Source organism: Pinus tabuliformis, chromosome Q, assembly GCF_031772625.1.
Source record: "Pinus tabuliformis cultivar Carrire ecotype Pingquan chromosome Q, CPIR1, whole genome shotgun sequence".
Taxonomy (NCBI): domain Eukaryota; kingdom Viridiplantae; phylum Streptophyta; class Pinopsida; order Pinales; family Pinaceae; genus Pinus; species Pinus tabuliformis.
Window position 1 is genome coordinate 1,165,938,506 of NC_142296.1, and position 24,702 is coordinate 1,165,963,207.

Consider the following 24,702-nt stretch of genomic DNA (forward strand, 5'->3'; position numbering starts at 1 on the left):
AATGGAAAAATCAAAATTTGCAAAGAGCGCCTGCCATCTGGCAAACTTTGCTTCTTCTGGTTTCTTGATGTCCTTGGATAGGACTTTCTTCATTGCTGATGCATCTATTCTGAGAAGAAAATGTTTGTTTATTAGATATACTGCAAACTTGCTGATGCAATTCCATGCAGCTTTCACTTCTCTTTCAATAACAGAGTAATTCTGTTCTGCTGGATTCCATACTCCTGAGGCAAACTGTACCACTTGTTCTTCCTTGTCAACCTTTTGTTTTAGAATCCCACCCCAGCCTATGTCACTGGCGTCAGATTCAACTATCTTGAATGCCTCATCATCTGCTATATACAGTATAGGCAAAGACTTTACCTTTGCTTTGATTTCTTGCACTGCTCTGGTATGGGCGTCTGACCATTGAGGGGGATTTTTGCCAAGCCGCTTATTGAGAACTTTTCTGTCACTGGCACAGTCTTGATAAAAGCTGCTTACATAATTTAGGCAGCCAAGGAACCTTTGCAGTTGTGTCTTGTCTTTTAAGACATCTGGAAATTTGTCTGCAAAGTCAATGGCATGTTGTTGCAGAGAGATTTGTCCATTGGAAATCTGGTGGCCTAAGAACTTTATAGAAGTCTGAAATACTTCTATTTTCTTTTTGCTAAGCACAAGCCCATTTTTCTTGACCAACTTCATGAAAATATTTACATGTTTGAAGTGATCATCAATATTTTTGGAAAAAATTAAAACATCATCAATATATACAAGTAGCCAATCAAAATATGGCTTGAAAATATCATCCATGACCTTTTGAAACTTTGAAGGAGCATTTTTAAGACCAAAAGGCATGACATTCCATTCATAGTGCCCTGCAGGAATACTAAAAGCAGTTTTGAACTTATCTCCCTCATCAATGGCAACTTGCCAAAATCCTGCTTTTAAATCAAATTTTGAAAATATTTTGGCTCCTGCAATTCTCCTGATCAAATCTCCTTTATGTGGAATGGGATAAGTATCATCGGCCAAAACTGAATTTAGAGGCTTGTAATTTATCACAAGTCTAGGGATACCTCTAATTTGTTCAGCTCTTTTGTTTACATAGAATCCATAGCAATTCCAGGGGCTAGTGGATTCTCTGATCAATCCTCTGTTGAGCAATTGCTGGATTTCTTTTTGGCATAGTTTTCTGTATTCTTGGCTCATAGGGATTGCTCTGCTTTTACAGGGCTTTCCTGTATATCCTTCTTTATAGGGCAACTTAATGGTATGTTGCTTTTTGTGCCAAAAAGCATTTGGTTCTTCTGAACAACATTTTTCTTCTATCTTTTCTTTCAGTTCTTGGATTTTTCTTTTAATTTGAGGTAGTTTCAGCTGTTCTTCTACTCTCAATGTGCTTTTTAGATCTTTAAGATCTAATAGCAAAGATTCTGCTTTGTCTAATTTCTGCATGGCTTGAACCATTGTAGAAACTCTTGGGGTTGAAACATAAGGAAGCTCAATTCTTTTTCTTCTACCTTTAGATGTGGGTACAGAAATAAAATAACCAGCTTTACTTCCTTTCAACCTGGCTGACCCATGAGGTTCTACTGCAGCTAAAAAGACATTCCCTAATATACAATCAACAGGGATGTCTGCTATGGCAAATTTCATGTATACACAGTGGGTATCAAAACATAGTGAAGCTCTAGGAATTTCATATTTGAGTTTCTTATTTCCTAGGCCTACAACTTCTCTTTCAGCAGAGACCCAATATTTTGCCGGAACATTTCTCATTAAGCAAATCATCTGAGTAAGCCTAGGGTCTTCTTCTTCTATTGAATGGATCATGAGAACATGATCTGAATCGGGCTCAGGCTCATGTGGGAAAGGAATATCAGAACATTTAGGATTCGGGCATGAGCTGATAGAAGTGGATGGAGGAGCAACACCAGTGCGAGGATTATGGTGCAGATGAACATTCTGTTCGGCTAGGGTCAGCAGATTTACGACATTTGTACAATCTGGACATTTTACTTCTAAAGAAGAAAAATTAACAAGTTGAGCTAATTCGAAAAGCTGTGGATGTTTACAAGAAGAAAAGGATGATGATGAACAGGCGATATCGACAGTGGAAGGATCTCTGTAGTATTTGGATGTTTTACAAGCAGCGTCTATTCTTCTCCGATCAATAGTTGACCTGCGAGGAAAGGATATGACTGCATTGGAAGCATTTTCAGTTATGTTGGCAGAAGTGATATTTCGGGGAATTTGTGGCCTGGAGTAATTTACAACCCAATGTTCAGGGAATTGCAGATCTTCCCATTTTATCAATAGATGTTCAATCTTTTGGTTCTTTGGGTCAGTTTTGACTACCACACTTGATTTGGAATCTCGACTGGGAGTATGACGGATTGCTGGCCATAAAGTGTTGGTATGTCTGAAACAGGCTTTGGTCTGGATGGCTATATTGTTCCTCTTTCTCTTCATATCAAAACCCGTAGTATGGATTTGCAGCTGTAAGATATCTTTAATGGTTTCATCAAACACATATATGGAAAAGTTTGGGAAACAATCAAAGTATACAGGGCCATCAGACAAAGGGGCTACAATTCCACCGATTATTGAATCTGTATATCTGTTGTGCGTTAGGTCTCTAACAGTAGCAAGCACAAATGTTTTTAATCCTTTATGGACCAAAGGATTGATGCCAACCCGAATGCAACCAAGATGTAGATAATTTGTCTTTAACATTTTTGCTTCTGCTTGTAAGGCCTGCAGATTTAGCAGTGGTATTGTCTGAATACTCTCAGAGTTCTCCTGGACTTGACTAACAGACTCTTTAATGCTAATTCTAGATGCAGCAATTAGATGGAAAGGAGCTAAATCACTATAGACTTCAGAGGGTGTTATATCTGGTAAAGCCCATCTTGCAGAAGGCTGAAATTCCTCATAAGTAAGTTCTGCAGAGTTTAAGGTTCTACTTGAACTATTTTCAAACATTTCTTTAAGAGGATTTTCTTCTGAATGGGAATCATCTTCTTCAAGATCTCGATAAGAAACAGACTTTCTGAATGGCTCCATTCTTACTTTAAAACAATATGGATCTGAGTACCAACCTTTAGAACCAGACGTTACTGGCTCTGATACCAATTTCAAGCAGGGGCTCCTGTCACGAGCTTGCTCTTTCTTTGTGTCTCTTCGTATTTCTCTGGTAGCCAACTCCTGATGAACCAGTGGTGAACCTACTTGGATCTTTCACACTCTCACGACCTCAACAACGCGTCCACGCCTTCAAATGGCCTTGGTGTCCCTTCGATCTTTTCGCAAACTTCCTGCGAACTTGGGATGAAAGCACAGAGAAAACTTCTACCACAGCGGACTTTTAAATGCACAGAGGTACTCAATAACAGAATGGCATACTCATTTTATTTCAGAATGGAGAAAATTCTTACAGGATGCTCACAGAGCTTTTATAGAAATGGATTCTATACAGAGATAGACTAATCTCGCATTTACCGGACTTTTCACAGCTCAAAATTAAGCAAGTTACTACCGGAAGCTTCTGGCGAGGTATAGGCTCTGTCTCAGAATCAGACTTAACACCCAAACACTTGACTCTTCTAATGGTTCGGCCACTTTAGGTTCTTATCAGTGCCGAGCACACTGATACGCAGGCTTCTCAAACCAACTAAGGACTTTGAGTGATTTCTCGTGTTGCAAGCAGATCAGACTGGATGTCCGCAGATGCAGAGCAGGAGAACACTCGACTCAAACACACACACAAGACTCTTCAAATGCCGATGCCCAACAAATGAACCTTACCCTTCTTATATAGGATGAGAAGGGGGGACAAACATTACTGTTGGTCGGACAGAAATGACTTAAAGCTTAAAGAATCATTTCTTTTCAGTCTTTATCAGAGCGACTTCCGCACAAATATTCGGGTCCTTAAAACAGACCGAATAATTGCTTTCGGGTAACGCATGAGATATAGTCTGTAAAGTAGATTCGGACATTATGGCTATCTACACAGTGGATACTTTTGTACAAAAAGCCCACGGGAAAAGACTAGATAAGAATATTTACATTGTGTAAGCTTTTAAACAGTAAAGCCCACGGGAACTCTGGTCACAATTAAGCCCTTGTGACTGGTACGTAATCAAAATACAGTCAGATCAGGGAATCTGTTTCTTTTATAAAGTAGATCATCACATGCCTTTGTATAAATCCTTCGGACTATCATGGGTTTACCCAGTATGATTTGATGCTGGACTTTGGTTAGGACATACCATTCTAAGTGCTCTCTCATGTATTCCTGGAGGGAATAATTTGTCATGTGAAAACGATCCCACTCTTGGGCTGTCATTTCTTTGACTGTGTTGTATATGCGATGAAAACATTCCCCGATGTTGTACTCAAAACATCTGTAACAGTATTTTCTTTCATATCCTTCATGATATACTGGGTCCATGGCTGTTCTGTTCACTCCGTAATCTGTCCACCAATTCTGAAACCATTCACATTGTAGATTTTTCTGGGATGCTGCCATTGTACTGAATTTCAACTTTGTGTAATGGGTTTCTTCTCTGTCATCAATATTCATGAAGTCCCACCACAGCTTTTTATAATCTGAAAAATCATAAACTGTGTCAGGGAACATTACTTTGGGATCATTTCTGGGCCATCGAGCACATGGTTGGACTTGGGGTTGGTTGATCCACAAGTCTCTGGTTCGGTAGATGCAATAATAGCTTTCATAGATTCCTGTGTCACGACCTCCATGGTGCCAGATACCTCCAATGTCATGAAAATTTGTTTCCAGGGCCCTTCTTGCTGTTCTATCATCTGCTTTTGCTTTGTCATACATCATATCATGGATCCATTTTCTGCCTTTTGGGTACACCTTTCTTTCAGGTACATAGTGTTGTAGATCAGTGTGAGGCTGCAAGTTGGCATCAAGGACTTTTGTGTTCCTTAATTGCCATGTGGGTCTCCAGTTGTCCCTGTATGTATCCCAGTCTTGATTATCTGGAATGGTTCTCAAGACTTCTTGTTTTTGGTGCTGGTCCCACTCAGTAATAATCATCATGATATGTGCTGTGTTTTGTTCAAGGTATTCCCTGCTGAGAAAGTCAGGAAGACAATTTTCCTCTCCTTTGATGTGCTCAATGGAAAAATCAAAATTTGCAAAGAGCGCCTGCCATCTGGCAAACTTTGCTTCTTCTGGTTTCTTGATGTCCTTGGATAGGACTTTCTTCATTGCTGATGCATCTGTTCTGAGAAGAAAATGTTTGTTTATTAGATATACTGCAAACTTGCTGATGCAATTCCATGCAGCTTTCACTTCTCTTTCAATAACAGAGTAATTCTGTTCTGCTGGATTCCATACTCCTGAGGCAAACTGTACCACTTGTTCTTCCTTGTCAACCTTTTGTTTTAGAATCCCACCCCAGCCTATGTCACTGGCGTCAGATTCAACTATCTTGAATGCCTCATCATCTGCTATATACAGTATAGGCAAAGACTTTACCTTTGCTTTGATTTCTTGCACTGCTCTGGTATGGGCGTCTGACCATTGAGGGGGATTTTTGCCAAGCCGCTTATTGAGAACTTTTCTGTCACTGGCACAGTCTTGATAAAAGCTGCTTACATAATTTAGGCAGCCAAGGAACCTTTGCAGTTGTGTCTTGTCTTTTAAGACATCTGGAAATTTGTCTGCAAAGTCAATGGCATGTTGTTGCAGAGAGATTTGTCCATTGGAAATCTGGTGGCCCAAGAACTTTATAGAAGTCTGAAATACTTCTATTTTCTTTTTGCTAAGCACAAGCCCATTTTTCTTGACCAACTTCATGAAAATATTTACATGTTTGAAGTGATCATCAATATTTTTGGAAAAAATTAAAACATCATCAATATATACAAGTAGCCAATCAAAATATGGCTTGAAAATATCATCCATGACCTTTTGAAACTTTGAAGGAGCATTTTTAAGACCAATAGGCATGACATTCCATTCATAGTGCCCTGCAGGAATACTAAAAGCAGTTTTGAACTTATCTCCCTCATCAATGGCAACTTGCCAAAATCCTGCTTTTAAATCAAATTTTGAAAATATTTTGGCTCCTGCAATTCTCCTGATCAAATCTCCTTTATGTGGAATGGGATAAGTATCATCGGCCAAAACTGAATTTAGAGGCTTGTAATTTATCACAAGTCTAGGGATACCTCTAATTTGTTCAGCTCTTTTGTTTACATAGAATCCATAGCAATTCCAGGGGCTAGTGGATTCTCTGATCAATCCTCTGTTGAGCAATTGATGGATTTCTTTTTGGCATAGTTTTCTGTATTCTTGGCTCATAGGGATTGCTCTGCTTTTACAGGGCTTTCCTGTATATCCTTCTTTATAGGGCAACTTAATGGTATGTTGCTTTTTGTGCCAAAAAGCATTTGGTTCTTCTGAACAACATTTTTCTTCTATCTTTTCTTTCAGTTCTTGGATTTTTCTTTTAATTTGAGGTAGTTTCAGCTGTTCTTCTACTCTCAATGTGCTTTTTAGATCTTTAAGATCTAATAGCAAAGATTCTGCTTTGTCTAATTTCTGCATGGCTTGAACCATTGTAGAAACTCTTGGGGTTGAAACATAAGGAAGCTCAATTCTTTTTCTTCTACCTTTAGATGTGGGTACAGAAATAAAATAACCAGCTTTACTTCCTTTCAACCTGGCTGACCCATGAGGTTCTACTGCAGCTAAAAAGACATTCCCTAATATACAATCAACAGGGATGTCTGCTATGGCAAATTTCATGTATACACAGTGGGTATCAAAACATAGTGAAGCTCTAGGAATTTCATATTTGAGTTTCTTATTTCCTAGGCCTACAACTTCTCTTTCAGCAGAGACCCAATATTTTGCCGGAACATTTCTCATTAAGCAAATCATCTGAGTAAGCCTAGGGTCTTCTTCTTCTATTGAATGGATCATGAGAACATGATCTGAATCGGGCTCAGGCTCATGTGGGAAAGGAATATCAGAACATTTAGGATTCGGGCATGAGCTGATAGAAGTGGATGGAGGAGCAACACCAGTGCGAGGATTATGGTGCAGATGAACATTCTGTTCGGCTAGGGTCAGCAGATTTACGACATTTGTACAATCTGGACATTTTACTTCTAAAGAAGAAAAATTAACAAGTTGAGCTAATTCGAAAAGCTGTGGATGTTTACAAGAAGAAAAGGATGATGATGAACAGGCGGTATCGACAGTGGAAGGATCTCTGTAGTATTTGGATGTTTTACAAGCAGCATCTATTCTTCTCCGATCAATAGTTGACCTGCGAGGAAAGGATATGACTGCATTGGAAGCATTTTCAGTTATGTTGGCAGAAGTGATATTTCGGGGAATTTGTGGCCTGGAGTAATTTACAACCCAATGTTCAGGGAATTGCAGATCTTCCCATTTTATCAATAGATGTTCAATCTTTTGGTTCTTTGGGTCAGTTTTGACTACCACACTTGATTTGGAATCTCGACTGGGAGTATGACGGATTGCTGGCCATAAAGTGTTGGTATGTCTGAAACAGGCTTTGGTCTGGATGGCTATATTGTTCCTCTTTCTCTTCATATCAAAACCCGTAGTATGGATTTGCAGCTGTAAGATATCTTTAATGGTTTCATCAAACACATATATGGAAAAGTTTGGGAAACAATCAAAGTATACAGGGCCATCAGACAAAGGGGCTACAATTCCACCGATTATTGAATCTGTATATCTGTTGTGCGTTAGGTCTCTAACAGTAGCAAGCACAAATGTTTTTAATCCTTTATGGACCAAAGGATTGATGCCAACCCGAATGCAACCAAGATGTAGATAATTTGTCTTTAACCTTTTTGCTTCTGCTTGTAAGGCCTGCAGATTTAGCAGTGGTATTGTCTGAATACTCTCAGAGTTCTCCTGGACTTGACTAACAGACTCTTTAATGCTAATTCTAGATGCAGCAATTAGATGGAAAGGAGCTAAATCACTATAGACTTCAGAGGGTGTTATATCTGGTAAAGCCCATCTTGCAGAAGGCTGAAATTCCTCATAAGTAAGTTCTGCAGAGTTTAAGGTTCTACTTGAACTATTTTCAAACATTTCTTTAAGAGGATTTTCTTCTGAATGGGAATCATCTTCTTCAAGATCTCAATAAGAAACAGACTTTCTGAATGGCTCCATTCTTACTTTAAAACAATATGGATCTGAGTACCAACCTTTAGAACCAGACGTTACTGGCTCTGATACCAATTTCAAGCAGGGGCTCCTGTCACGAGCTTGCTCTTTCTTTGTGTCTCTTCGTATTTCTCTGGTAGCCAACTCCTGATGAACCAGTGGTGAACCTACTTGGATCTTTCACACTCTCACGACCTCAACAACGCGTCCACGCCTTCAAATGGCCTTGGTGTCCCTTCGATCTTTTCGCGAACTTCCTGCGAACTTGGGATGAAAGCACAGAGAAAACTTCTACCACAGCGGACTTTTAAATGCACAGAGGTACTCAATAACAGAATGGCATACTCATTTTATTTCAGAATGGAGAAAATTCTTACAGGATGCTCACAGAGCTTTTATAGAAATGGATTCTATACAGAGATAGACTAATCTCGCATTTACCGGACTTTTCACAGCTCAAAATTAAGCAAGTTACTACCGGAAGCTTCTGGCGAGGTATAGGCTCTGTCTCAGAATCAGACTTAACACCCAAACACTTGACTCTTCTAATGGTTCGGCCACTTTAGGTTCTTATCAGTGCCGAGCACACTGATACGCAGGCTTCTCAAACCAACTAAGGACTTTGAGTGATTTCTCGTGTTGCAAGCAGATCAGACTGGATGTCCGCAGATGCAGAGCAGGAGAACACTCGACTCAAACACACACACAAGACTCTTCAAATGCCGATGCCCAACAAATGAACCTTACCCTTCTTATATAGGATGAGAAGGGGGGACAAACATTACTGTTGGTCGGATAGAAATGACTTAAAGCTTAAAGAATCATTTCTTTTCAGTCTTTATCAGAGCGACTTCCGCACAAATATTCGGGTCCTTAAAACAGACCGAATAATTGCTTTCGGGTAACGCATGAGATATAGTCTGTAAAGTAGATTCGGACATTATGGCTATCTACACAGTGGATACTTTTGTACAAAAAGCCCACGGGAAAAGACTAGATAAGAATATTTACACTGTGGAAGCTTTTAAACAGTAAAGCCCACGGGAACTCTGGTCACAATTAAGCCCTTGTGACTGGTACGTAATCAAAATACAGTCAGATCAGGGAATCTGTTTCTTTTATAAAGTAGATCATCACATGCCTTTGTATAAATCCTTCGGACTATCATGGGTTTACCCAGTATGATTTGATGCTGGACTTTGGTTAGGACATACCATTCTAAGTGCTCTCTCATGTATTCCTGGAGGGAATAATTTGTCATGTGAAAAGGATCCCACTCTTGGGCTGTCATTTCTTTGACTGTGTTGTATATGCGATGAAAACATTCCCCGATGTTGTACTCAAAACATCTGTAACAGTATTTTCTTTCATATCCTTCATGATATACTGGGTCCATGGCTGTTCTGTTCACTCCGTAATCTGTCCACCAATTCTGAAACCATTCACATTGTAGATTTTTCTGGGATGCTGCCATTGTACTGAATTTCAACTTTGTGTAATGGGTTTCTTCTCTGTCATCAATATTCATGAAGTCCCACCACAGCTTTTTATAATCTGAAAAATCATAAACTGTGTCAGGGAACATTACTTTGGGATCATTTCTGGGCCATCGAGCACATGGTTGGACTTGGGGTTGGTTGATCCACAAGTCTCTGGTTCGGTAGATGCAATAATAGCTTTCATAGATTCCTGTGTCACGACCTCCATGGTGCCAGATACCTCCAATGTCATGAAAATTTGTTTCCAGGGCCCTTCTTGCTGTTCTAGCATCTGCTTTTGCTTTGTCATACATCATATCATGGATCCATTTTCTGCCTTTTGGGTACACCTTTCTTTCAGGTACATAGTGTTGTAGATCAGTGTGAGGCTGCAAGTTGGCATCAAGGACTTTTGTGTTCCTTAATTGCCATGTGGGTCTCCAGTTGTCCCTGTATGTATCCCAGTCTTGATTATCTGGAATGGTTCTCAAGACTTCTTGTTTTTGGTGCTGGTCCCACTCAGTAATAATCATCATGATATGTGCTGTGTTTTGTTCAAGGTATTCCCTGCTGAGAAAGTCAGGAAGACAATTTTCCTCTCCTTTGATGTGCTCAATGGAAAAATCAAAATTTGCAAAGAGCGCCTGCCATCTGGCAAACTTTGCTTCTTCTGGTTTCTTGATGTCCTTGGATAGGACTTTCTTCATTGCTGATGCATCTGTTCTGAGAAGAAAATGTTTGTTTATTAGATATACTGCAAACTTGCTGATGCAATTCCATGCAGCTTTCACTTCTCTTTCAATAACAGAGTAATTCTGTTCTGCTGGATTCCATACTCCTGAGGCAAACTGTACCACTTGTTCTTCCTTGTCAACCTTTTGTTTTAGAATCCCACCCCAGCCTATGTCACTGGCGTCAGATTCAACTATCTTGAATGCCTCATCATCTGCTATATACAGTATAGGCAAAGACTTTACCTTTGCTTTGATTTCTTGCACTGCTCTGGTATGGGCGTCTGACCATTGAGGGGGATTTTTGCCAAGCCGCTTATTGAGAACTTTTCTGTCACTGGCACAGTCTTGATAAAAGCTGCTTACATAATTTAGGCAGCCAAGGAACCTTTGCAGTTGTGTCTTGTCTTTTAAGACATCTGGAAATTTGTCTGCAAAGTCAATGGCATGTTGTTGCAGAGAGATTTGTCCATTGGAAATCTGGTGGCCTAAGAACTTTATAGAAGTCTGAAATACTTCTATTTTCTTTTTGCTAAGCACAAGCCCATTTTTCTTGACCAACTTCATGAAAATATTTACATGTTTGAAGTGATCATCAATATTTTTGGAAAAAATTAAAACATCATCAATATATACAAGTAGCCAATCAAAATATGGCTTGAAAATATCATCCATGACCTTTTGAAACTTTGAAGGAGCATTTTTAAGACCAAAAGGCATGACATTCCATTCATAGTGCCCTGCAGGAATACTAAAAGCAGTTTTGAACTTATCTCCCTCATCAATGGCAACTTGCCAAAATCCTGCTTTTAAATCAAATTTTGAAAATATTTTGGCTCCTGCAATTCTCCTGATCAAATCTCCTTTATGTGGAATGGGATAAGTATCATCGGCCAAAACTGAATTTAGAGGCTTGTAATTTATCACAAGTCTAGGGATACCTCTAATTTGTTCAGCTCTTTTGTTTACATAGAATCCATAGCAATTCCAGGGGCTAGTGGATTCTCTGATCAATCCTCTGTTGAGCAATTGCTGGATTTCTTTTTGGCATAGTTTTCTGTATTCTTGGCTCATAGGGATTGCTCTGCTTTTACAGGGCTTTCCTGTATATCCTTCTTTATAGGGCAACTTAATGGTATGTTGCTTTTTGTGCCAAAAAGCATTTGGTTCTTCTGAACAACATTTTTCTTCTATCTTTTCTTTCAGTTCTTGGATTTTTCTTTTAATTTGAGGTAGTTTCAGCTGTTCTTCTACTCTCAATGTGCTTTTTAGATCTTTAAGATCTAATAGCAAAGATTCTGCTTTGTCTAATTTCTGCATGGCTTGAACCATTGTAGAAACTCTTGGGGTTGAAACATAAGGAAGCTCAATTCTTTTTCTTCTACCTTTAGATGTGGGTACAGAAATAAAATAACCAGCTTTACTTCCTTTCAACCTGGCTGACCCATGAGGTTCTACTGCAGCTAAAAAGACATTCCCTAATATACAATCAACAGGGATGTCTGCTATGGCAAATTTCATGTATACACAGTGGGTATCAAAACATAGTGAAGCTCTAGGAATTTCATATTTGAGTTTCTTATTTCCTAGGCCTACAACTTCTCTTTCAGCAGAGACCCAATATTTTGCCGGAACATTTCTCATTAAGCAAATCATCTGAGTAAGCCTAGGGTCTTCTTCTTCTATTGAATGGATCATGAGAACATGATCTGAATCGGGCTCAGGCTCATGTGGGAAAGGAATATCAGAACATTTAGGATTCGGGCATGAGCTGATAGAAGTGGATGGAGGAGCAACACCAGTGCGAGGATTATGGTGCAGATGAACATTCTGTTCGGCTAGGGTCAGCAGATTTACGACATTTGTACAATCTGGACATTTTACTTCTAAAGAAGAAAAGTTAACAAGCTGAGCTAATTCGAAAAGCTGTGGATGTTTACAAGAAGAAAAGGATGATGATGAACAGGCGGTATCGACAGTGGAAGGATCTCTGTAGTATTTGGATGTTTTACAAGCAGCGTCTATTCTTCTCCGATCAATAGTTGACCTGCGAGGAAAGGATATGACTGCATTGGAAGCATTTTCAGTTATGTTGGCAGAAGTGATATTTCGGGGAATTTGTGGCCTGGAGTAATTTACAACCCAATGTTCAGGGAATTGCAGATCTTCCCATTTTATCAATAGATGTTCAATCTTTTGGTTCTTTGGGTCAGTTTTGACTACCACACTTGATTTGGAATCTCGACTGGGAGTATGACGGATTGCTGGCCATAAAGTGTTGGTATGTCTGAAACAGGCTTTGGTCTGGATGGCTATATTGTTCCTCTTTCTCTTCATATCAAAACCCGTAGTATGGATTTGCAGCTGTAAGATATCTTTAATGGTTTCATCAAACACATATATGGAAAAGTTTGGGAAACAATCAAAGTATACAGGGCCATCAGACAAAGGGGCTACAATTCCACCGATTATTGAATCTGTATATCTGTTGTGCGTTAGGTCTCTAACAGTAGCAAGCACAAATGTTTTTAATCCTTTATGGACCAAAGGATTGATGCCAACCCGAATGCAACCAAGATGTAGATAATTTGTCTTTAACCTTTTTGCTTCTGCTTGTAAGGCCTGCAGATTTAGCAGTGGTATTGTCTGAATACTCTCAGAGTTCTCCTGGACTTGACTAACAGACTCTTTAATGCTAATTCTAGATGCAGCAATTAGATGGAAAGGAGCTAAATCACTATAGACTTCAGAGGGTGTTATATCTGGTAAAGCCCATCTTGCAGAAGGCTGAAATTCCTCATAAGTAAGTTCTGCAGAGTTTAAGGTTCTACTTGAACTATTTTCAAACATTTCTTTAAGAGGATTTTCTTCTGAATGGGAATCATCTTCTTCAAGATCTCGATAAGAAACAGACTTTCTGAATGGCTCCATTCTTACTTAAAACAATATGGATCTGAGTACCAACCTTTAGAACCAGACGTTACTGGCTCTGATACCAATTTCAAGCAGGGGCTCCTGTCACGAGCTTGCTCTTTCTCTGTGTCTCTTCGTATTTCTCTGGTAGCCAACTCCTGATGAACCAGTGGTGAACCTACTTGGATCTTTCACACTCTCACGACCTCAACAACGCGTCCACGCCTTCAAATGGCCTTGGTGTCCCTTCGATCTTTTCGCGAACTTCCTGCGAACTTGGGATGAAAGCACAGAGAAAACTTCTACCACAGCGGACTTTTAAATGCACAGAGGTACTCAATAACAGAATGGCATACTCATTTTATTTCAGAATGGAGAAAATTCTTACAGGATGCTCACAGAGCTTTTATAGAAATGGATTCTATACAGAGATAGACTAATCTCGCATTTACCGGACTTTTCACAGCTCAAAATTAAGCAAGTTACTACCGGAAGCTTCTGGCGAGGTATAGGCTCTGTCTCAGAATCAGACTTAACACCCAAACACTTGACTCTTCTAATGGTTCGGCCACTTTAGGTTCTTATCAGTGCCGAGCACACTGATACGCAGGCTTCTCAAACCAACTAAGGACTTTGAGTGATTTCTCGTGTTGCAAGCAGATCAGACTGGATGTCCGCAGATGCAGAGCAGGAGAACACTCGACTCAAACACACACACAAGACTCTTCAAATGCCGATGCCCAACAAATGAACCTTACCCTTCTTATATAGGATGAGAAGGGGGGACAAACATTACTGTTGGTCGGATAGAAATGACTTAAAGCTTAAAGAATCATTTCTTTTCAGTCTTTATCAGAGCGACTTCCGCACAAATATTCGGGTCCTTAAAACAGACCGAATAATTGCTTTCGGGTAACGCATGAGATATAGTCTGTAAAGTAGATTCGGACATTATGGCTATCTACACAGTGGATACTTTTGTACAAAAAGCCCACGGGAAAAGACTAGATAAGAATATTTACACTGTGGAAGCTTTTAAACAGTAAAGCCCACGGGAACTCTGGTCACAATTAAGCCCTTGTGACTGGTACGTAATCAAAATACAGTCAGATCAGGGAATCTGTTTCTTTTATAAAGTAGATCATCACATGCCTTTGTATAAATCCTTCGGACTATCATGGGTTTACCCAGTATGATTTGATGCTGGACTTTGGTTAGGACATACCATTCTAAGTGCTCTCTCATGTATTCCTGGAGGGAATAATTTGTCATGTGAAAAGGATCCCACTCTTGGGCTGTCATTTCTTTGACTGTGTTGTATATGCGATGAAAACATTCCCCGATGTTGTACTCAAAACATCTGTAACAGTATTTTCTTTCATATCCTTCATGATATACTGGGTCCATGGCTGTTCTGTTCACTCCGTAATCTGTCCACCAATTCTGAAACCATTCACATTGTAGATTTTTCTGGGATGCTGCCATTGTATTGAATTTCAACTTTGTGTAATGGGTTTCTTCTCTGTCATCAATATTCATGAAGTCCCACCACAGCTTTTTATAATCTGAAAAATCATAAACTGTGTCAGGGAACATTACTTTGGGATCATTTCTGGGCCATCGAGCACATGGTTGGACTTGGGGTTGGTTGATCCACAAGTCTCTGGTTCGGTAGATGCAATAATAGCTTTCATAGATTCCTGTGTCACGACCTCCATGGTGCCAGATACCTCCAATGTCATGAAAATTTGTTTCCAGGGCCCTTCTTGCTGTTCTAGCATCTGCTTTTGCTTTGTCATACATCATATCATGGATCCATTTTCTGCCTTTTGGGTACACCTTTCTTTCAGGTACATAGTGTTGTAGATCAGTGTGAGGCTGCAAGTTGGCATCAAGGACTTTTGTGTTCCTTAATTGCCATGTGGGTCTCCAGTTGTCCCTGTATGTATCCCAGTCTTGATTATCTGGAATGGTTCTCAAGACTTCTTGTTTTTGGTGCTGGTCCCACTCAGTAATAATCATCATGATATGTGCTGTGTTTTGTTCAAGGTATTCCCTGCTGAGAAAGTCAGGAAGACAATTTTCCTCTCCTTTGATGTGCTCAATGGAAAAATCAAAATTTGCAAAGAGCGCCTGCCATCTGGCAAACTTTGCTTCTTCTGGTTTCTTGATGTCCTTGGATAGGACTTTCTTCATTGCTGATGCATCTGTTCTGAGAAGAAAATGTTTGTTTATTAGATATACTGCAAACTTGCTGATGCAATTCCATGCAGCTTTCACTTCTCTTTCAATAACAGAGTAATTCTGTTCTGCTGGATTCCATACTCCTGAGGCAAACTGTACCACTTGTTCTTCCTTGTCAACCTTTTGTTTTAGAATCCCACCCCAGCCTATGTCACTGGCGTCAGATTCAACTATCTTGAATGCCTCATCATCTGCTATATACAGTATAGGCAAAGACTTTACCTTTGCTTTGATTTCTTGCACTGCTCTGGTATGGGCGTCTGACCATTGAGGGGGATTTTTGCCAAGCCGCTTATTGAGAACTTTTCTGTCACTGGCACAGTCTTGATAAAAGCTGCTTACATAATTTAGGCAGCCAAGGAACCTTTGCAGTTGTGTCTTGTCTTTTAAGACATCTGGAAATTTGTCTGCAAAGTCAATGGCATGTTGTTGCAGAGAGATTTGTCCATTGGAAATCTGGTGGCCTAAGAACTTTATAGAAGTCTGAAATACTTCTATTTTCTTTTTGCTAAGCACAAGCCCATTTTTCTTGACCAACTTCATGAAAATATTTACATGTTTGAAGTGATCATCAATATTTTTGGAAAAAATTAAAACATCATCAATATATACAAGTAGCCAATCAAAATATGGCTTGAAAATATCATCCATGACCTTTTGAAACTTTGAAGGAGCATTTTTAAGACCAAAAGGCATGACATTCCATTCATAGTGCCCTGCAGGAATACTAAAAGCAGTTTTGAACTTATCTCCCTCATCAATGGCAACTTGCCAAAATCCTGCTTTTAAATCAAATTTTGAAAATATTTTGGCTCCTGCAATTCTCCTGATCAAATCTCCTTTATGTGGAATGGGATAAGTATCATCGGCCAAAACTGAATTTAGAGGCTTGTAATTTATCACAAGTCTAGGGATACCTCTAATTTGTTCAGCTCTTTTGTTTACATAGAATCCATAGCAATTCCAGGGGCTAGTGGATTCTCTGATCAATCCTCTGTTGAGCAATTGCTGGATTTCTTTTTGGCATAGTTTTCTGTATTCTTGGCTCATAGGGATTGCTCTGCTTTTACAGGGCTTTCCTGTATATCCTTCTTTATAGGGCAACTTAATGGTATGTTGCTTTTTGTGCCAAAAAGCATTTGGTTCTTCTGAACAACATTTTTCTTCTATCTTTTCTTTCAGTTCTTGGATTTTTCTTTTAATTTGAGGTAGTTTCAGCTGTTCTTCTACTCTCAATGTGCTTTTTAGATCTTTAAGATCTAATAGCAAAGATTCTGCTTTGTCTAATTTCTGCATGGCTTGAACCATTGTAGAAACTCTTGGGGTTGAAACATAAGGAAGCTCAATTCTTTTTCTTCTACCTTTAGATGTGGGTACAGAAATAAAATAACCAGCTTTACTTCCTTTCAACCTGGCTGACCCATGAGGTTCTACTGCAGCTAAAAAGACATTCCCTAATATACAATCAACAGGGATGTCTGCTATGGCAAATTTCATGTATACACAGTGGGTATCAAAACATAGTGAAGCTCTAGGAATTTCATATTTGAGTTTCTTATTTCCTAGGCCTACAACTTCTCTTTCAGCAGAGACCCAATATTTTGCCGGAACATTTCTCATTAAGCAAATCATCTGAGTAAGCCTAGGGTCTTCTTCTTCTATTGAATGGATCATGAGAACATGATCTGAATCGGGCTCAGGCTCATGTGGGAAAGGAATATCAGAACATTTAGGATTCGGGCATGAGCTGATAGAAGTGGATGGAGGAGCAACACCAGTGCGAGGATTATGGTGCAGATGAACATTCTGTTCGGCTAGGGTCAGCAGATTTACGACATTTGTACAATCTGGACATTTTACTTCTAAAGAAGAAAAATTAACAAGCTGAGCTAATTCGAAAAGCTGTGGATGTTTACAAGAAGAAAAGGATGATGATGAACAGGCGGTATCGACAGTGGAAGGATCTCTGTAGTATTTGGATGTTTTACAAGCAGCGTCTATTCTTCTCCGATCAATAGTTGACCTGCGAGGAAAGGATATGACTGCATTGGAAGCATTTTCAGTTATGTTGGCAGAAGTGATATTTCGGGGAATTTGTGGCCTGGAGTAATTTACAACCCAATGTTCAGGGAATTGCAGATCTTCCCATTTTATCAATAGATGTTCAATCTTTTGGTTCTTTGGGTCAGTTTTGACTACCACACTTGATTTGGAATCTCGACTGGGAGTATGACGGATTGCTGGCCATAAAGTGTTGGTATGTCTGAAACAGGCTTTGGTCTGGATGGCTATATTGTTCCTCTTTCTCTTCATATCAAAACCCGTAGTATGGATTTGCAGCTGTAAGATATCTTTAATGGTTTCATCAAACACATATATGGAAAAGTTTGGGAAACAATCAAAGTATACAGGGCCATCAGACAAAGGGGCTACAATTCCACCGATTATTGAATCTGTATATCTGTTGTGCGTTAGGTCTCTAACAGTAGCAAGCACAAATGTTTTTAATCCTTTATGGACCAAAGGATTGATGCCAACCCGAATGCAACCAAGATGTAGATAATTTGTCTTTAACCTTTTTGCTTCTGCTTGTAAGGCCTGCGGATTTAGCAGTGGTATTGTCTGAATACTCTCAGAGTTCTCCTGGACTTGACTAACAGACTCTTTAATGCTAATTCTAGATGCAGCAATTAGATGGAAAGGAGCTAAATCACTATAGACTTCAGAGGGTGTTATATCTGGTAAAGCCCATCTTGCAGAAGGCTGAAATTCCTCATAAGTAAGTTCTGCAGAGTTTAAGGTTCTACTTGAACTATTTTCAAACATTTCTTTAAGAGGATTTTCTTCTGAATGGGAATCATCTTCTTCAAGATCTCGATAAGAAACAGACTTTCTGAATGGCTCCATTCTTACTTTAAAACAATATGGATCTGAGTACCAACCTTTAAAACCAGACGTTACTGGCTCTGATACCAATTTCAAGCAGGGGCTCCTGTCACGAGCTTGCTCTTTCTTTGTGTCTCTTCGTATTTCTTTGGTAGCCAACTCCTGATGAACCAGTGGTGAACCTACTTGGATCTTTCACACTCTCACGACCTCAACAACGCGTCCACGCCTTCAAATGGCCTTGGTGTCCCTTCGATCTTTTCGCGAACTTCCTGCGAACTTGGGATGAAAGCACAGAGAAAACTTCTACCACAGCGGACTTTTAAATGCACAGAGGTACTCAATAACAGAATGGCATACTCATTTTATTTCAGAATGGAGAAAATTCTTACAGGATGCTCACAGAGCTTTTATAGAAATGGATTCTATACAGAGATAGACTAATCTCGCATTTACCGGACTTTTCACAGCTCAAAATTAAGCAAGTTACTACCGGAAGCTTCTGGCGAGGTATAGGCTCTGTCTCAGAATCAGACTTAACACCCAAACACTTGACTCTTCTAATGGTTCGGCCACTTTAGGTTCTTATCAGTGCCGAGCACACTGATACGCAGGCTTCTCAAACCAACTAAGGACTTTGAGTGATTTCTCGTGTTGCAAGCAGATCAGACTGGATGTCCGCAGATGCAGAGCAGGAGAACACTCGACTCAAACACACACACAAGACTCTTCAAATGCCGATGCCCAACAAATGAACCTTACCCTTCTTATATAGGATGAGAAGGGGGGACAAACATTACTGTTGGTCGGACAGAAATGACTTAAAGCTTAAAGAATCATTTCTTTTCAGTCTTTATCAGAGCGACGTCCGCACAAATATTCGGGTCCTTAAAACAGACCGAATAATTGCTTTCGGGTAACGCATGAGATATAGTCTGTAAAGTAGATTCGGACATTGTGGCTATCTACACAGTGGATACTTTTGTACAAAAAGCCCACGGGAAAAGACTAGATAAGAATATTTACACTGTGGAAGCTTTTAAACAGTAAAGCCCACGGGAACTCTGGTCACAATTAAGCCCTTGTGACTGGTACGTAATCAAAATACAGTCAGATCAGGGAATCTGTTTCTTTTATAAAGTAGATCATCACATGCCTTTGTATAAATCCTTCGGACTATCATGGGTTTACCCAGTATGATTTGATGCTGGACTTTGATTAGGACATACCATTCTAAGTGCTCTCTCATGTATTCCTGAAGGGAATAATTTGTCATACTATATTAAACATTAACTTATTTACTTACATTTATTAATAAATAAACTAACTTTAACTTTCTTCACATTCCATTACAATTTTATTTTAAATCACTATTTTAATTTTACTCGTCATTTTCTTCTTATCTTTTAAAAACTAATATATATATATATATATATTCTCCCTATTTTATCTTTCCCATAATTAAATCAAACCCTATTTTATCCTTCCCATAATTAAATAAAAATAGAAAATGGACATGAAGTTATAGAGTGCGTTGTTTATAGAAGGCACAATTCACCCAAAAATTAACTTTTTCACTGATTTTCCCAGCAAATTTGTGGGCTCGCTAAACTACCCTTTTATGGAACACCGTCCTCAAGGGATCTCATCACGTTGAATAGCTCGCCCTACCTGACCATGGCGTGTTCATGACATCAACCTTTATCTGCATTCATGCAGTACTGACACCCTTTTCTATAATTAGAGTACTCAGGAAATCTCATAATAATAATAATAAGCGACAGGGGTAGTTGCTTGCTCTAAAAGCCCAACCGAATTCTGCCTACTTCTGTCCTGTGTGCATAATTGAACCAAAATTGTTCTCGGCAGTTCGGAATTTTCAAATCTCAAATCTCGGGAGGGTTTGCTGCGCTTTGATCGTTCGAGATGGGGGAATCTGAGGAGAGTTTGGGTGCAGGTTCGAATCTCAAGTCAGCTGCTGTGTTGGAGCAGGCAAAGAAACACCTTGCCACAGACGCTGCCCAAGACCTCAAGAAGAAGATCGGCCTTGTCTATCAGCTCAAAATTTCACCCAAGGTCAGTTGAAAATAATTTCTTCTAATTTTTGTTGGGTTTATTGATGCTCAGATCTTCAATGTTTAACTTGCAGTTTCTAGAAGGTGGTTTTGTGCTTTTTCCTGTCATGGTTTCTATAAATTAATGCTTTTTAATCGCTATTATGATTATTAGTATTTCAATTTGCTTAGCTCTCAGCGCTGTATTAGTCATTCATCGCTGTTATAGGGGAAAACTTCTATAAGAAAATTGATTGGTTTACTAGTGGGGAGAAATAATGTCTCAGAAAAATATGGAAAATAAGAAGATGATTTTTTTTTTTTATTTTAGGTTTTCTTTTTTATGTGATTCCAGAGCTAGGGTGTGCTTGACTATGTCGAATCAGCGTGTTGGATGAACTGGTTTCTATCGATCTGATAGTATATACGTTTTCTCCATTTTTTTACTTTTCTTTTTTCCTAGCATTTATCTATTTTCAGTATGTTTAGGTGTTTTGAGTTTTTTCATTGAGCCGGGGGTTGTTGGTGTTGGTTTATTTTCAAGGTTTAGATGGAAGTATCTATGGCTTTTCATTCTGTAGCCATGAATATAAACATTTTTTATTCATTATCACTGCGCTGCTCGTGTGATTCATGGGTGTGTTAAGAGGTCTGATTTAATGGCCCTAAAATTAGATGGTGCACAGAGTAACCTTGTGTCAGGTTGGGTCAATTTCTACTGGTCTTTTTTTTCTTTGAAATATATATTTCATTGTATCTTGACTTGTATTAAATTTTGTAAAGTGGAACTTTATTAGTTGATGGATGGGCTCTATTTTGCCAGATATCGGATCGGACCAGGAAACCCCATTCTCCCGTTTTGCCCCCTTTCCCATCACTATTCCCATTGACACTATACACTGTGATGGGAGGTGGGTTTATTTTTTTAATTCCCCGAAACCATCTTGCCTTGTGTCGTGTTCCATTTCCTGTTTCCCATTTTTGGTAACAAAGGCTGGGATTAGGTAGGTGATTTATGTTTCGTTATTCAAGCATGTTTAGCATAAATTCTCGTGAACGTGTGATCTGGAATTGTCACGACATGGGTTTGAAACATGCCCCTTTTACCTATTCTCTGTTCATGTTGTAGTGCAGGTGTGCATCAGTAGGTTAGATCTTTCTATTTAGCCTTTGCAGCTGTCTGCCCCATGCAAATCTTTTTATTGATGGAACTTAGTCTTACTTTTGTATGCGTGGGGAAGTTATACTATACCTCTATCACATAAGTTAGTTTTTGTGTTTCAATGCTGCACATGGCATGCATTTGGCGATAAAAGATACCAAAAGTTCTTAAGGGGAATTTAACCACAACGCATCGAGATGAACCACTGCACATCAAAGACTTTGTGAAGATGGCAGAAGTTGTGGCTTTATATTTATAATTGTGACACAAAACCTGCTGTTCAAATCTAAGAATAACATAAAACTAAAAGTTAAAACTGATCACCTTTTCATCTCTCTATATATGGAGATGCCAATGTGAATCCTCCTTTGGTTTAGGGCAGTCAGAAAATCTCTGTGCCTTTTTTCGTTTGTAGCTGTTTCTGTTAATTCATTTGTTTTGGGTTTGCCAGAAGCTCTGCCAATATTTTCTGGTTTTGGAGCAGTTGCTGTGAATCCTCAAATGTTTTGCTAGTATGATACTGTTGATTAGTTTTTAAGTTTGTACAACGGTTGAAAAATGGCAACACATGTTGCAAGTGTGAAGTTCATTTCTTAGAATCTAGGCTTTTGCAGCTAGACATATTGTCATTGGTGTTTTTGATTAGAACTGCGTAATTCGTTTGTCTGCCCAAGGCATTTCGGGTGAATACTTCACCGCCCATTAGTGGAGCAAAATGAAAGATAGAGCATATATTGCAAATGGCAGGGGAGGAGGACGTTTAAATAAGACGATGAGAGAAAGTCTCACCAGTTCTTGAATTCTTATCCATTTTCTATATTCTCCTTCCCTGCCATTTGTGACATATGCTCTCTATTTAAATTGTTTTTTCCCTTTTTTTTTTTTCTTTTGTTAACTATCCATATCTACAGGTAAAAAGTTCTTGAGTTCTTGAATTCTCCGGATCTTTTTTATACACCCTCCTCCCTGCCATTTGCAACTTATGCTCTCTGTCTTTCATTTTGCTCCCCTGACGATTGGTGAATTGTTTACCGAAAACATGTTGGGAATACAAAAACATTACACAGTTTTAACCAAAAATACCAATTACATTCAAGTTGAAATTCAGAGGGAAGGGGATGTAAAGTCATATATGCCCCCAGTTGCTTGCTGGAATTATACTGTTGCTTAGTTTTCATTGTTCAAGCTCAAAAACAACAAAATGAGCAAACTGAGTAACACATGTGACAAGCATCAATTTGATTTTCAGAAACAGGGGAATGTAATGTCTTATATGACCCTAATGTTTACGTTGACAAGAACCCTTTAATGCCAAGGTTTTCGTTAAAGACTTAAATGCTGTCCTTCGTTGTTAGGATCACTCATATTGCCATTTTCTGCTTTTGTCCTTGTTTGGATCTATCGTGCAAAGTTGACTTTCTTATTGAATGTGTACAGAGTCCAGAGTCCAGGCCATCTATTATTTTTAAATTTTTATGTATAAGATTTGCTCGTGGTATGAATGTTCAAATTTTTTGCATGCTCAATAAAACTAATGACAACTTCAATTGGGGGAGAAGCTGTAGAAGGTGTCATCCGTCCTATTTACTGGTCATGTCACAAGCTTATGGATAGAACTGTTTTAGTTGGGTTCAGACCATTTAAATCCAAATATCCATGATTTTTGAGATATTGACTGTCTTAATTGACTGTGCAATCAGAAAATTGGAATAAATGAGGAGGTGTTCGTTGTGGACCTCAAGAATGGCAAAGTCACTAAAGGTATGGGCGATATCCTACTTATGCTGTTTATTGTATTCGTTTGTTGGTGGGCTTTGAAATGGTTTACGTTGCTCCATTAGGGAATTCTATTTGAAATTTAAGTCTGACTTTTATATGCAATTAACCATGTAATTCAAATTTATATTTTGTAGGACCATATGAAGGAAAGCCAGATGCAACATTTTCCTTTGTGGACAATGATTTCCTTGCTGTGGTTACAGGCAAGATGAACCCCCAGATTGCGTTTATGAGGTAGGAGTTTTAAACAATTCTGACTTTTTGTAAGCTGTGCCCTTTATAGATTTAAAAGCATAACATATAATTTTCCAATTCATTGAGAGCAGTGCACAATATTGTATTCCTCTTTTACTAAACTTCAGTCCAGTTCTTGTTAGCTGAAAATAAACATTCAATGCAGTTGTGAACTTTTCTGTGTTTAATGGAACTGTTACGAGGAGCTGCAAGATCCAGTGATTTTTTTTTCTTCTTAACAATGATAAGGATTTTGCTTCTCATTGTGTGCAGGGGTAAGATGAAAATCAAGGGAAGTATGAGTGCTGCACAAAAGTTTACTCCTGAAATTTTCCCGAAGCCCTCAAAGTTATGAATGGCGTGCTTCTTTTTTAGCACCAACTTTCTTCCAATTGTTGAGGTGGAAGATGCATATCTTTATTTTTTAACGTATTTAGTCCCACATCTTGTGGATGCTTATTTTTATTACTTCTACTGTGAATCTTATAATGGGTTGAAAATGTCACCCAGACACTATTAACGTGCCTATAATGTGAAAATGTGGATGAAAGATATTAAGAATGAAATTCAATAAATTTAAATGGTTACACTGTTATCTTGTTAAGGGTTGAGTAGATTATAGAAGATAAGAGAATTTTGTCTTTGTGATTTTAAATAACCTCTTCTGAATTGCATCGAATTTCAATGCAATGGTGACGTCACAGTAAAAGGACCTTTGACCATCCCTAGTATTTATCTTGTTCTCATTTTAAGCTTTTGTTTCAGGGATGTCCAATGCCTAGAAATGCAAAACGAATGCGAGTTTGTTCTGAGTTTACGTTTCTAAGTACGGTCACCGACTATGCTAGAGACCTAAACAATATATGGATGTCTATATTGCTGCTGTGCGATGGACAAATCTGTGATCCAAGTAACATGACACATCATACGATGACCCCCCGGTGTCACGTATTTCTTGTGCTGGACACGACATGTAGGTGAAACGTGTCCAACATGAGTTTGACTTGGGTCTTGTTCATAGGACATGAGTTTGACTGTCAAACAC

General features: G+C 38.9%; 1 protein-coding gene across 1 annotated transcript; it reads left to right on the forward strand.

Moving 5' to 3' along the window:
- Positions 1–20,106: 20,106 nt before the first annotated feature.
- On the forward strand, positions 20,107–24,252 carry LOC149223816 (sterol carrier protein 2-like). The gene is made up of 4 exons (XM_089385932.1): positions 20,107–20,504; positions 23,345–23,405; positions 23,558–23,657; positions 23,931–24,252. Exons 1-4 carry the CDS (start codon positions 20,355–20,357, stop codon positions 24,010–24,012), a joined length of 393 nt encoding a protein of 130 aa, XP_089242058.1. The 5' UTR covers positions 20,107–20,354; the 3' UTR covers positions 24,013–24,252.
- The last annotated feature ends 450 nt before the right edge of the window (positions 24,253–24,702 follow it).